The sequence below is a fragment of the Callithrix jacchus genome, chromosome 13 (genome assembly GCF_049354715.1).
Source record: "Callithrix jacchus isolate 240 chromosome 13, calJac240_pri, whole genome shotgun sequence".
Lineage (NCBI taxonomy): Eukaryota > Metazoa > Chordata > Mammalia > Primates > Cebidae > Callithrix > Callithrix jacchus.
The window spans coordinates 25,874,307-25,890,402 of record NC_133514.1 but is presented as its reverse complement, the minus strand read 5'-3'; the positions used below and the strand labels follow the sequence as shown (position 1 = coordinate 25,890,402).

General features: G+C 34.2%; 1 protein-coding gene across 7 annotated transcripts in view; it reads left to right on the top strand.

Moving 5' to 3' along the window:
* TUSC3 (tumor suppressor candidate 3) overlaps positions 1-12,945 on the top strand; it is a 205,419-nt gene extending 192,474 nt beyond the window's left edge. For 3 of the 7 annotated variants that reach the window (XR_008475907.2, XM_008979244.5, XM_003734585.6), the window contains one exon: positions 12,477-12,945. Coding sequence is in view for 3 of the 7 variants with exons in the window: in XM_003734585.6 (XP_003734633.1) it covers positions 12,477-12,492 (16 nt within the window). In the remaining 4 variants the exon portion in view is untranslated. Of the gene's footprint in view, positions 1-5,155; positions 6,300-12,476 lie in introns of all 7 variants that reach the window. The other 4 variants (XR_013525572.1, XR_013525574.1, XR_013525573.1 and 1 more) reach the window with 2 other exon arrangements.
* The last annotated feature ends 3,151 nt before the right edge of the window (positions 12,946-16,096 follow it).

Here is a 16,096-nt window from a genome sequence, read left to right as displayed (position 1 = left end):
ACTGTTCTCTTCAGCTAATTGGACCCTTCTCTGTCCCTTTGGCTCCTACCCATGTTACCAGTCTCACTCTCTCAACATGATTTTGTGAATTTTGTTATGTAAGAGGAAGAGAATGACTGGCTAAGTTTTTTACTCCCCCATATGGGGTGTCTGATTTAAGCAGAACTTCCAGGCCAGTCCACGTCATGTGCCATAGTCCACCCTCTGGACTCCTTGAAGGTATCTCGCTCAACACCTTGTGTTGGAGCTATTCAAAGAGCCCACTGAATGTAAATTACCCATTTCTTAGGCACATCCAAAAGAAGTCAAATACAATGACAAACACCTATAAAATATAAAACCACCAAATATGTGAACAGAGTAGTATTTAATTCCGCTCATGTGTTTGGAAAAAAAGGTTTTCCCCTTTTTTTTTTTTTGATGGAGTCTTGCTTTCTCACCTGAGCTGGAGTGCAGTGGCATGATCTCTGCTCATCGCAGCTTGTCTCCCAGGTTCAAGCAATTTTCCTGCGTCCTCCCGAGTAGCTATTACAAGTGCAAACACCATGCCCGCCTGATAGATTGTTGATCATAAGACATAGTTTTCAAAACTCTGTGGCTTCTAAGTCCTATACCATATGCAACTCAATCAGAATCTCTGAGTGTGGGTTTTAAAATCAGGTGAATAATTACCCAGGTACATTTTGATATAATCGTTTTATGCGTCAGTCTTAGGGAAGTGATAAAGTATTTCACAATTGCCTTTCAGTTTTCAATTTGAGTTATTAAACATATGCTTTATAGACGTGCCATGATGCTTGCTGTGAAGTACTTTGGAATAACAACGTAAAGTATCAAAAGCTAAATGGTAGATCTGTAAGCTAAATGGCAGATCTGTTTTATGGAAATATTTCTCAGGTGGGAAAGATCACTGTGGGTTTGAGTGAGAAAGGAAGACTCCAGAAGAAGGCTTGAATTAGGCTAAAATTCCACAAAGCATTTAGACAAAGGAGAAAAGAGGGGCTGACGGTATTTCATGGAAAGTAAGTAAGAATATGTGTAGAGAGAATAGGGGAGAGAAATGTGTTCATGGTATCTTTTGAGGATTATGAATATGCTGCTATCATATGATATATGATAGCCTTAATATGTACTAGTCAATAATGAACATGTTTCTGACTTGAAATCCATTAATTAATTATATAGAAAGTGTATTTATGAAAAGAAAGATAGATACAGACTCAAAAGGAAATATTCTTAACCAGTTTGGGTGAATTTTAGGACATTTCTGTAATTCAAATTCTAGACATTTGCAAAACTAATAATTATTTTTCCACATGAGATTTGGGGATTTTTTTTTTTTTTCAGATCATCATAGTATTTAGGAATTTTAGTCCTGGAAAGGATCCTGGAGATCATATCATTGAAATTCATTTTACAGATGGGACCAAAAGAGTATATCTATTTAAAGACAGAAGCAGAAAAATCAGACTCGTAGCTCACTTGTCTCTCCTATGCCATATTTTGCATAATCTGATTCTTATATTCTCAGAAAACAACGCAAAGTCAAATGTACAGTCAGTTCAAATATCTGAAAGCCAAAGCCTCTAAGAAAAATGTTAAGTAATTAGATGTTCAGCACCAAGATAACAACTTCCTTTCTCTTGAACTTGGTACAGATGTATGCCATGAAACAAAAGGAAATAGACAGTGACAAAATCTACTTATTAAATAAAAATTTAAATTATTTTTACATATTCTTTACTAAGGAAAGCTGCTGTTTACATAGATATGATTCCCTTTTTATATTTTTTCTAATATTTTTATAATCTCCATCTGTCCTCAGATTATTTCTCAGATTTGTTTTCTTAATTTCATGACTTTTAATTATCCAGGTATTCTGCCCAATTTAAATAATCCCTCCCATATCACATTAAAGCTTTCTAATATGTCCCTTCAGCCCTTTTGAGAACTGTCATTTATCCATTTTTCTACATTCTATGGATATGCTGGTAAATTGTAAAGTAGCCTTTCATAAATCCTTATGGCATGCATAACCTTTCTAGTATCATTCACACTTGAATTCTTTTGCTCTGTCAAGTTTATATAGTGTAATTGTTCCCTTCATGACATCTACAGTATCCTTCTAAACCAATAAAATACAGTTTACAGGGGAGGATTATGAACAACAATAACAAAATGTTTTAATCCCTTTTGTTAGTCTAGGACCTATATATATGCCAAAGTTAACTTAGTAATAATTTATTTTACTTTGGGTCTTGTTTTTATTCCATTGCATTATTTTCCTTTTAAGTAAGCTTTTGTTGTATTCTCAGTTATTTTAACAACTCACTTGTGAATGATTAGGATAATTGTCTGAGAAACATCAGTTCCTAAAAGACTGCAGAGAGTATATACCAGAGATTTGGACGCATCCTGAGCTAAATTCCAAAAACCTGACAGTACAGAGAAAGCAAATATACATATATATTCAATGAGTTAACTAAAGAAAGACCAGCAGTGATGGCAGAAGCAAGTGTCAAAGAGGGAACAAATGAAGGAGGAGAAGAAATAATTTTGAGACTAGTTGAAAGGTAAGATGCTGATGAAGAAGAGAAAGGCCTTACCCCACTGAATTATCCTGTGATGCACATAGCACCACATTGTTAAAGAATACTTTTGTATTCCTGGAACCATTTACCTGTGGCACCAGCATTACATGACATGTTTTAAAAACTGCTCACATCAGCTAAAGGCAGTGTCTAGAAAATGAGAGAGTGAGATGCAGGAAAGAATCATTCTAGGAGGAGGAAAACCCCAAAACATATTCTAGAAGGTATTTCCTGACCTTGAGTACTTCTGCTAAGACATCTATAGATGTCCATTTTCTAAGGACATAAGGCTGTACAATAGTGAATCATAAACTCTAGGACCAAGAGCCGAACTACTCCAACCATCTAAGACAGACAAATACACTGAAGTAGGCTGACAAGAGGAGAAAAATTGTTTCTCCACCAAGACCGTATCCTTGACTTTGCCAATCTTAACATGAATACATTTTGCAGAGATCAGCTGCAAGTACCAGATGTACATTCTTTACAGTAGCTCTTGGGAAGCTTCCTACTTCCACTTTAGATCATACCTGTACTTGGGATAAGACTCTTGAGTTATCCTTAGTGAAAATGCACACTGAACATAACACCTTCTACCATTTTTTTTGGTAAGAAGATCACCTTTACTAATGGGCTTTAGGCTCTAGTGCCAGGGCACTTGCTTGGGTGTTATGCCTCCACCTTTTGGCCCTCGATGTGTTCATTTTGAATTTTTGTGAATTATAAACTGTTGTGTCACTGATACACAGGACTATATCCATAATTATCTTTATGCACAGAACCATGATCATAATTTTTACATTCTCTCACAATTTTGAATTTTATTTAAAATACAACCCTTAATCTCTTCTAAACATAGTGATCCTGTTGTGTTTATTCATTTTTAATCTTAAACCTCACAAAATCTTAAACACCTATGCCCTTTGTCATATATTTTCAGAACTTCATCTTGTTTTCAAAATTGTTATTTTCTTTGTTGATATATGTACTTGCTAAAGGGATAAAAATTGACTTTTTAAGTATTTTTCCTATATTCTTAAATCTTCTCTAAGGTTGACTCTTAACAGTATACTCTATACTCTACAGTATGAATCTGTTTCATGCCATTACTAAATTATCTCATATTGTGTTTTAAATTTAATAAGCAGACTTCCCTAATTGGAATCCCCTGTCTGCTTGTAACTACCTGTATGACCTTGGACAAGTTACTCAACTTTTGAAAACCTAAGTTTTCTCATTTATAAATGGAGATGAGTTTTCATATGTCATTTACCTGTTACGAAGATTACATGAGAGAATGCTTATAAATCACTTAGCACATTGCCTGGTACCACAGTACTAATTACTCAGTAAATGTTTGATGCTAATTATCATTAATTCTGATATAAATATTTAAATTCATTTTTATTTAATGTTTTGCTACAAAGTTTTTCTTTATGCTAAAGATTAAGTAGCTTTGTCTTATATTTGCATGATTCAGTTGAAAGAAAAAAAGATTTTCCTTGATCCTTTTGATGAGTTTAATGGGGCTCCTGAGTCTCTTGAAATTGTCAGTGAAATAGCAGGGTTATTACGAATCTGATCTAATTACCATCTGAGCCATAGTTCAGAAAAGAGGAAATATTATTTCAGTAGTAGCACTGAATTCATTTTATATATTACATAAACATTAGCTTTAGTGCTAGCCCCATTTTCTAAGGAGAGCAAAGTGTTAGCAGGGACATGATATTCTTCATCTGAGGGTAGCTACCTTATCAGTATTTTTCACTGCCACTCTGTACTCAAAGAAGTTTTCTTTAGAAGATGTGTATAAAAACATCTAAGGCACATCACGTCTCAGCTTTTGTAGGAAAATAACAAGAGACATTTCTAGTAATTCTATCACTTTGCTTCCTAACTGAAGTTCACTAGACTGTGTCTTAGGGAGGTAGTATGATATAATGAAAAAATAACAGTAATTAGGAGAAGATTTGAGTACAAGGTTGGGGTTTAATTCTGTGTATTAGCTAGAGCTCTAGCTCTGCATTTAAACAAATCTAGGTTAGAATCTTGTTTCTTCTTCTCAACTAAGTTTGGGGCTTAAAGTTAGTTACTTCTGAGTCTCATTTTTCCACAACTCTAGTTACTTCTCTATCTTTTGCCAATATATTTAACTTGGTTAAGCATGTTTCTTAATTTGAAAACTTGGTATGATAAAATCTACCTCAGAATTTTATGAGGATAAGTTATAATCAGTTTGTAGCCCTTGAAATATAGTAGGTTCTCAGTAAAGTACTCAATTTTACCTCTCTCCTCTTCACCTAGACTAGCCATTTTAGCAATTGATTATTAAGTAGCACTTTACTGCATTATGTTTTTCATTAATTACTCATTTGCAGTTGTTTCCTATGTCTTTTTTTATTCTAGACAATTATAAGGTATTTGTGTCTTTGATAAATACCTTTTATATATCTCCAAAGTGCTATGCACATAGTAGGTGCTCATCATATACTTTTTAGTTGAATCTGTTTACTTTAAAACTATTCCTTGTCTACTTCCATTAAATGCAACTGGAACCATTATAGAAATATGGTGAAGACGACTGGCTTGCCACAGCTCCAGAAGATGCAATTCATAGCAAATGACACCCCTGGAGTTGTCAGATTGTTCTTCACAACTGAAGATGTGTGGAAAAAGTTATTTTTCAAACTTGAGCTCTAAAGAAATAACTATTGTGGCTGGGCATGGTACCTCAGGCCTCATGCCTAGCATTTTGGGAGGCTGAGGCAGGAGGATTGCTAGTGGCCAATAATTTGAGACCAGTCTGAATAACATAGCAAGATGATGTTTCTACAAGTAATTTAAAAATGTAGCCTGTCATGGTGGCACACACCTGTAGTTCCAGCTACTAGGGAAGCTGTGGCAGAAAGATCACTTGAGCCCAGGAGTTCAAGGCTGCAAGTGAGCTATGATTGTGCCACTGCACTCCAGCCTGTGCAGCAGAGTGAGACCCTGTCTCTAAAAAAATTGTTTTTAGAAAAGAGGTATTGCAGTTCTGAGCTGGATGATATCAAGTGAAAAACAGAATACATAAATTAGGCTTATAGTGGACAGAAAGTATCTTCCATTACCTTAAAAAGAAACTGATACTTCCTACTGTCCTTGGTTATCTTGAGACGAACAACAAAAATGGAAGGATATTCAATAAGGAAACATACAGAATAACAGCTAAAAATGAAAGGCATTCATATCAATTTGGAGGTAAGTATGATGGTGAACAAGCACAGCAAAGGCAAAAATTCCAGCATATAGAATGTATAGCAATATTGCATTCATTTGTACATCTTAACCTTAAGCTGTACAAATATAGTATCTAAATGATGTGATGATCAGCCCATAGTACATATCGTTGATGAGAATTTCACTGGTATTAACCTTTCTCATGCTGAGTACTAGCTTTGTAGAATGACTTACAAAAGGTCAAAGGATTTAGAGATGATTCAGAGAAAAGCTGGCTTTCGGTAAAGGCACCATTGTCTATCCCCTATCTAATCTAGATAAAGAATGTAGTGCTAAATCTTGTAATAATATTGTACAAATGGAAATTCAATCTTAAGGATTATTTTTTCCATATTGTTGTATTTCATTGTGGTGTATTGGAAAGTGATCTGGACTTTGAGTGAGAAGATGTGATTTGGACCATGGCCCTTAAAAACTCTATAACCTCAGGCAAGTCTTTTAATCTTCTCTGAGCCTCAGTTTTCCTCATTTTTTCAACTATAAAGACTATAACATTTATGTCATGAGTAAGACAAGTTATAGTAAATTACTGTTTTACAAATGTAACATAACTTAACTGTGGGATTCTGTATTCCAGTTCTACATTATTATATTTATCTTCTACAGGAAAAAATCCTCAGACTTAAATTTCTACCAAAAGACTGACACGTGGAGTTAATCGTTTGACAGATGCAATCCTTCCACCCCAAACAAAATATATTTTCTTAACTTCTGTTTATTATCACTTAGGGAAAAAAGGCAGTCAACAAGTATATTTAATTCTGCCTAGGAAGAGTATAGCCAAACCTTTTTTCCCATTAATAAATAATATAAGCCTTAATATTCAAAGTTAATAAAAAGCACAAGTCTGCCAAACAGTTAACTTACTGAAAATTTTTAAAAAATCAGCATTTGTTAAATTCAGAAATGGTAGGTACTTTTATATATTTTTGCAGGAAATTCACAATCCAGTTTTTTGATTCTGCACTGCACATTCCACCCCTTCAAGCCCAGAGACCATAGGGTCTAGGCTAACACACACATCAAAAGCAGCTCTAGAGACATATTTCCATTGTGGTAATACAACTTTCTTACTCTGGCAGAAACTCCACACCATTCAGCAACCCACTGAAAGTAGGGAAGGAGTGGGAAGCTCCTGTGTTCTAGCCGAGTTGTAAAGTTGCTCTTCACCTGTTGCTTATCCCCTACATTCTAGTTTTGTTGTTCTTTTCCCCCCAGACTGACTATCCATGCTTCTGGTGATTCCTAATTGTTACATGTGCTAATACTATGTAGGTCTCTCGGTGCAGGCTGTGTAGAGAACTGGCCTCAGCACTAGGAGACCGGACAGCGATTGCCCCATGAAATGACAGATACAGAAAGCTTCCATTCCCAAAGATCTTTTCCTCCTGTCAATACAGGCCTACATTTCTTTAGACCTTTTTGGAAGACCACTTATTTCAGACTCAGACTTTTCTGGGTTTAGTAATCTTCTATTACATAGAAGAGAGCCCTAGGACTTTTGCTAAAGAGGTCTGGCTAAGGGTCACAATGTACTTCTCTCTAGCATTCCTATAGAACATGTGTGAATGTAGAGTAACGATTAAAAAGAATGACTCAGTGAGTTGCACTATCTGCAAGGTCAATGGAACAGGAATGAACATTCAGCCACTGGCCTATCTGTGCTTACTGAACAACCCAGGCCTTTTTTTTTCCCTTCTGCACCTTTTTTGGATACCAGATGAAATCTGAGCAGCTGCCCCTTAGCCACCTAAGTGATTTCCCCAAGACAGATGCCATTATGTAGCCAGTGGGTCTCCCTGACTTCCTCCCCGGTTTGAGAACAGGAAGAGCAGTGCACAAGAAAAGTCTATTGAGCTGAGGATCTCAGAGAATTTAACTAATTCTCTGAGATCCAAATGTTGGGCAGAATACATTTGTTCAAGAACACTGTGTACATTCTGGTTTCTCCAAATACGAGAAACAGATGGAGTAATTAATTCAGGATAAACAAAAAACCAAAGCAAACAGCAAGCCATTATTTGGTACCTGTTCAGTTATTTCACAGGAAAGGAAAAGGAACAAACAAGCTTTTGATATATCCTCTGTCTCCAGTAACAACAACCAGTGACCAAATCCAAAGTTTTCTTCAGGTGACCCTTCTAGCATTTTAATTGACAAGCCCCTGCTGAAAACTTTATACCCCGGATTTTGTAATATGGCATTCTTACACCCTCCTTTTTAAGATGATTTCTCAGTCTCGAATATACATAACAAGTCCTGACCTTTCTCCTGAGATCCAGAACCAGATCTGAATACCACATGAGCAGTTCACCTCAGTACATTCAAAATCAGTATCATCTACCTTCGAATCTTTCTCCACTCCTTTTCCCCATTTTCCCTAAGACACTGTCATTCTCATAGTCATACAAGATGGAAATCTTGGAGTCATTTTGTCCTCATCCCACATGTTCATCCTCTTTTGTCATTTGGTCTACATTACTTTTCTCTTCCCACAATTGCTGTCTTAATTACATTGTATCTTTTTCTGACTTTTAACTAGCCTCTTAAATTATCTCCCAATATTTAGTCATTATACCCCATGATTCATCACTTATTGTAGGGTAATGTCAGAATTATTTTAAGGTAGGTACTGATTATGATGCTTCTTCATTAAAATCCACTAATAAAAAGGGAGGGGAAAGTTAATACATGTCCCTTCTAGAAGATACAGATAAGCAAAATGAAGAAAAAAAAATATATTAATAAAGCCCAACATGCAGGTGATCAGATGTCATCAGTTTAGCCTGTACATATTTGAACCTCGGGAATGATGTAATACATATTTTGTTAGCTGCTTATTTTTCTTTTATAACTCATCAGCATATTTCTACATTCAGCAGTTAACTACATTCTACAACATTTATGATTTTATTAGCTGTATAGTAGTATCATTGTATGAATTGCCACTACTATTTTAAGTTTTGTGCCATCTAGCTTTTTATGGCACAGCCTTCACTATTCCCTGTGGTTTAGTACAAGACTCGGTAACTGCTACCAGTTTAAGGGTATCCTCTAAACTAAGAATGGCTTTTACAGTTGTAAATCACTGAGGGGTGGGAAGTCAACAAAGAATATCTTGTGACATGAAAATTATGAAATTCAGATTTCAGTGCCTATGAATAACGTTTCATTTAAACGCAGCCAGGTTTGTTTTTATGTGTAGTCTATGACTGCTTTTGTACTACAACAGTTCAGTTGAATGTCTTCAACAAAGACCCATCGCCCACAAAGTTTAAAACATTTACCTTCTGGCTTTTTACAGAAAATGTGCTAATGCCTGGTTTAGCCATGCTGAACACAGCACTAATAAATGTGTTCTCATACTTTGATACCTTTCTTCATCCAACTTTGTTCTAGGCTGCTGTCCCTTCATCTTACTTGTTCTCAGAAGTTTTGCTTTGTTTGTTTTTCAATTCTCCTAACACCAGGAATTTGTCGTTTTATCAAATCTGTCACTATATTGTACTTAATCATACCCAGCTCTTTCTCTCCTTTAGCTAAAAGAAACATAAGGGCCATGACTTTCATTCATTCCATTTTTTGCAGCACACCTCTATGCACGGTATTCTAGTACGTAATAGTTGTTAAATCGTGATTGAGACAGACTTTTGCGGGCCCTGAGTTTGAGAAAATAGCTAACATTTTGATTCATGTTTCTTTAGAAAAAACGTTTTGAATTTCAATTAATAAACTTGCTAATGAACCTATGGATTATTTGTCCTCAGCAAATCAAAAACAGCATTTTACTCTGAATCATGATTGTTTTTCTTTGTGTAGAGTCTCTCTGCATCCCTGATGGACTTTAAGCAACAATAAAGTGACATGGACTAGAAGGGAATGGTTATTTCCCTTAGGTTAGGGGAAGTGGGAGGTTCTCGGGGCACATCTGTGCTAGTCCTAGCCTTTTATCTTATCCCCGTGTACAATTTGCTAGTGTTGCCAATTAGCTTCCATCTTGTATTACTACCTGACTTACACTTGACCATGCGTATATTCACTTCACAATAAACCAGTCACAGCAATCAGTGCTTTGCACATGCAGACTGTTACTATTAATAACTCCAGTGCAGTTCATTCATGACAGAGTGGAGCAGAGTCCACACAGAAGCTGAAGATGGTACCCACGGCTGCTTCTCACTAATTCTGGAAGCAGACCACATAACCAAAAAGCACAATTAAGGGGAGTAAATTCAGTTTTCAGTATTTTTGACAGTTTTCTTTGTATGATACAAAGGCATTTACACATTTTTGTGATAAGCATTATTAGAAAAAACAATATCCAAGCACTATAGAACCATTAATCTATAAGAACTGTTAGTTATACTATTAGATTATGCATCAAAATTATTAGATAAATGTGAAAAGGGAAAAACCGCATGTCAGATACTGTTCGTTAGAAATGAGAGACTTAATTCCTTGAGTGAAAATATCAATACAAAACATACTGGAACATACCTTGGACATTTAATATTTATATAACGAAAATAAAAGTGAAATCTGAAATACTGATTGAATAGAGAATAACAGTTCATACTCTTCTCAGAAACATTATACCCAGCAAAATATTTTTGTGCTTCAAGTGTTTCTAGTGTCTTGAACAAATAAAAAAATCTAACTTTTTAAAATGAAAATGAGAGTTTTGAAAATAAAAGCATAGTAAGTGTTTCTACCTGTTAGATGTATCCTTTATTGCAGGACAGTTAGTATCAGTTTCAGATTAAATATGTATTTGCCATTTCGTGACATAAACAAGTGATTGTTATAACAGCTTTCAAGAAAATTACTAAGTATTTCAGTTTCGGAAACCATAAAAAGAAAAAACAGCATAATAACTACAGATTGTAGTAAGAAAGTACTCACAAAGATCTTTTACTCTTAATGTACCTAAATATCATAGAACTCCTAAAAAGTTAGAAGATATAAAATTACCATTATGCATCAAATTAGGACTTTTGCTTTTATAGGGGTATTTTTAACAATAATAAAGATTATCTTTAGTGCTCCCTAACTTAAAATTTGCAGATCAATCCATGAAAAACAAAACAACAAAAAGCTACAGATCCCTAGTTTTAAGTTTCAGTTTATTTTATGATTAAGATTTCTTTTTGTATTAACCCTCATTCTTCAGTTAGCTACATCTTAAGAGCAAGCTTATCTACAACTGACACATCCATCTGCTTTACCAGCAGTGTTTTTAATGATCATGTAGATGGAACCACAACTACAGCTTAATGCCCTGATGAGGTTTATTGCTGACATTCTTCTTCATGGAGATGGTCACCCTTATAATACACTTTATTCATTACTTTTTTTTTTAAAGTAAAAGCAATGTCTGATTGCATCCTGATATCACCACATAATTTTTATCTTCTAATTTAACAATTTCTCAGAAATTGAATAACAAGAGTAATTATTCTGGTTTGTACTGTACTATAACTTCATTTACATTTTAATTGATGTTATATAATATACACTGTATATTATATAATTTAAATATATATTATATATAAATATTTTATATTTTATAAAATATGTTATATTTTAAAATATATATTTATTCTTGCACATAGTATCACCAGAATCATAAAATATTAGCACTGAAAAGAACTTGGGAGTCATCCAAAACAAACGTTCTTTTCACTAATGAGGAAACCGAGGTTCAGAAAGAGAAAACTATTTATGCCTAGGATATGATAATTTAAACATCCAGACATAAAACTTACCTAGTTTGGACATTTTTTCAGCTACATGTTTTGTTTTTTTAAACACTACAGGAACTATTTATTGCATTTTTGCATTATATTTATATTGTAACTTTTTTAAATGAAATTGGTTTGTCTCTGGTTGCCTGGCAAAGTTGTCTTGTGTTGTCAAGACTCCAAAGAACATGACACATGTCAGCAGAAAGGTACAGATATAAACAAGAAAGTTTCGTAAATGTTATTTAAATTGATATACCATCTTACAAAATTAAATTTTGTTTCATAAATTAAAGCTTTGCTTAGGGAAGTTTAAAAAACAGTTATCTTTTACTTTTCTATGTACAAGTATCTCTGCTGATGTTTCATCAGAAATTATTTATGTATACTCTTTTTGGTTGTTTGATATAATGAGATTGTAAATTACATTATCAAAGACCAAGTGATTAGTAACTATTTTATGTAAGTAAATTTTACATTTAATGAGAAAAAATATTTTTAAGACAGTCAAATAACCCACTTCACACATTTGTTTCAGTCCATTCCTTTCTATTTCCCCTACATTACCATTTTAAATGCTGATTTAACTATTGTTCTAGGCAGCAGTGAGAGGAATGTTTATGTAAATTGAAACCACAAATTCAAGTTTTCAGCATCTTCTCTCACCCCTGACCCCGTTCCCACCCTAAGCCTGATCTGGTTAAAGGTACTACTTTAGAAAAATTGCCCTGATGTAACAACTACAGTTAGTTGAATTAATACAATTATGACATCTTAATGTTATATTTACATGTACTAATTTAGAATGGAATAAAAAGCATATTTTTTTAATGTTCAGCACATAATAATTTTCTTTCTTTTTCAGCTTTTTAATTAAATGAAGCCAAGTGGGATTTGCATAAAGTGAATGTTTACCATGAAGATAAACTGTTCCTGACTTTATACTATTTTGAATTCATTCATTTGTTGATTGTGATCACTAGCTTATTCTTGTGTATGTTTTTTAAACTGTGGGTTTTCCTAGTAAATTTAATTTATGGAAATGAATGGTAACATTTAGTAATCTACAAAGGAAATATCAAAGTGTTTTTTTTTCAAGCCTATTATATTTAGTGTGTGCCACAGGATTGAAATAAATGACATTGCAATTATGAATTCATGTTTTAGAACTGTTTACTCATTAGTAAAGGAATACAATGTTAGTAAAGAAAACCTACAAAATGTATGTTAAAGATTCTTAGTATTGTACAGGGATAAAGCAAATGCATGAAAATATGTCATGTACTGAAAATTAAACTTATTGCAGCTTCAGTTATAAAGGACTTGCACTGTTACGAATAATGTTTTGTTCTTATTCATCGTAACTAGATAAAGGTGTGTAGGACAGGGAACTGGATGAATGGTACCTACAATTTGGATGCCTAACCAAGGGAATACAGCTTCTTCTTGAGATCTACATCTGAAGTAAACATGCACTAAATCAATGTGCTTCAAAGGCGTCAGACAATGAAAGAAACATACCACAACCAGGAATTATTTCTGAAACTTTAGATGTCATCAGGGAATCCTGATTTATAAAGAATAGCAAACTTAACCAACTATATCCATTTTCCTTTTGTGTTTTACGGAACCAGCTTCCCATCAAAGCCTCATTACTTGAATCCAGATAATGGGTTATCCTAGGATTAGTGAATAATTCAAGGAAGCTTTTTTGGTAACAAATGTAGCGTGTAACTTACTATTATGTTTTGTAGCCTGTTTTAGTTTATAAAGCACTTTCACATACATTATGGTACTTCTTCCTCACAACAACCTTGTAAATTAGAGCGTAAATTTTATCTGACTTACAGAAATAATGGAAGCTGAAAGCCAAACATAAATAAAAGTTTATAATGAGGCTTTCAAACTCTCAAACATGGAGTTTTATATTCTGTGGAGTTATGCAAATTATGTCTAGAAAAGCAGTTCTTCAGTCAGTTCAGTAACTGTTTTTTCTAAGTTTTATTATCTAATTTTCATTAAGATTTGAATAATAGACCATGGAGAATTGATTTCATTGGGAGTTCCAGCTATTATATAGCCTCAAACAGGAAACAGGTATACATCCACTGAGTTTACTTACTTAAATCTATGCATTTCAATGAAGAATGGGAAATATAAAAACCTCCTGGGGCAGGTTTATCAAGTTGTATCCCAGGGCAATGTGTGTGCTAGCAGGATGAATGCTATCTTTTCAAAACATAATATTCAGTGAAAATTACATAATAGCTTTAAGTTTATAATCATACTCCCAGATCTGTTACTAAAAATTACATTAATTTTGCTAGTTTGTGTACTTAGATGAATAAATTCAGTTATGGAATGACATTTATGGAAAAGCAATAGGTGAAGATAATCATTTAGTTCACTGCCTATCCCTAGGCAGAACCTGACCTGTAATTCTTAATCCATTGCAGACTTTTTACATTTTACTCAAAACTTCAGAGATTACATAGAGAATCTCAGGTCAAATTTTACAAGTAGTAAACATTTGTTAATTATAAGTACTTTTACTTGAATCCTTAAATCTCAAAATTATCTTACAGTTAATTTGCAACTGATTAAATGATATTACAAGTTATCTCTAATCTCACTGTAAAGCTTTTAGTCATATCACAGTCAGGTCATTCTCAGACACTATAATTAAGATAAGGAGGCTGGGCACAGTGGTTCAAGCCTGTAATCCCAGCACTTTCAGAGGCCAAGGCAGGTGGATCACGAGGTCGAGAGATCAAGACCAACCTGGTCAACGTGGTGAAACCCCGTCTCTACTAAAAATACAAAAAATTAGCTGGGCATGGTGGCATGTGCCTGTAATCCCAGCTACTCAGGAGGCTGAGGCAGGAGAATTGCCTGAACCCAGGAGGCGGAGGTTGTGGTGAGCCGAGATCGCGCCATTGCACTCCAGCCTCGGTAACAAGAGCGAAACTCCGTCTCAAAAAAAAAAAAAAAAAAAAGATAAGGAGTACTTTCCTATACCATATTAGTAATGGTTTTCTAGCCCATATGTTGTAATTTCCTCTGAGCATTTAAAGTGAGTCCAATGATAAAACTATTTTCAGAATTGCATGGTTTAAAAACCCATGGCTTCTCTATAGACAACTGTTGCATTAGGGAAGTGATTCTAGAGCAAAATAGACTGCCTCAAGGTAAGTCATTACTGACTGCAGAATGCTATATGCAAAAGTGCAAAGATGGCTCAAACATAGTTTGCTTACAGAATGTAGCATGAGGAAATTACATACATAATATATGATATATTTACCTTTCCTAAACGGTGAGAATTGAATAACTGATTTGTATCTGTTATATTATCCTCCAGTGTCACTTTTTAACCAGATTCACTCTCTTCAAAACTGTCAAAAAATTTGATTGTATGATTAACAATTATTTTTCTACTACATTGGAGAGAAAAATCCTTACTATAAAATTCCATCTAAAGGAGTTCCATTTTTAACAACATCTGATTGATAACTTGTTGCATTTTGCTCAGCATACTGTCCCTGGCATTAGATATTCACATGAGTAAGCCCAGTAGCATTTTGTGCTTACTGTAATTTTCTTTTACACCTGAAGTAATATCCCTTGTCAGTTACAATTCAGCAGACACAGTGATTTGGGGAGATTAGATGTTACTGTAACCATAGAGTTTGACATGTATTCCCTTTCTTGCTATCATGAGAAACCTCCCTAAGGGTACGTGAAGGGAGTGGTTATTCTAAATAAGGCATGACATACTGTTATTTTTCAACCAATGATATTAACCATTGTGTTTTAAAAAGGACTGGTCTCAGGGTTAAACACATTAACCAGAGCATCTAGGAACGAAATACTTGAATTGACCCTTGAAGACTAAATGTTATTAGAGTCCACAGTGCTCATTAAGTTTAAAATAGTAAAACAAGGTCCTCTGCATACTCCAGCAATATGCTGTATTGGATCAGGCCAGTGATATATGTAATAATATTTTCTATAATAATAGGAAAAGGATGAGCATTGTAGCTGGTCATATTCAAAAGGGTACAAATATGCATTCATTAGCTCCTAAATTCCTTGATATAATTCATGAGCATCTGCTATTTATGAATTTTCCATATTCCTTATGTATGAAATATATGCACATATTTATGTCATATACCAAGGGTCCATGTATTATACAAAGTTTTAACAAAGCATCTCACCTTCAGGCCATAATAGGAAAATGATGTCACATTTACCAAAATGTTGCTATATCTATTTCCATTAAAAATTATGCATATATATTAGTAAAATGACAGAGTAAGAAACTCCAGGGACATCCCCATCCTTTGGAAAACGGGAAAAAAGCCTATCAGAGTCCAGTTTATTGGAAATCTAGTAAAAAAAAAAAAAAAGTTTTCCAAACAAAAGCTTAAACCAAGACAATGCTTAAATTAAAAAGGCAACTGAAACTCAGTTGGATAGCTT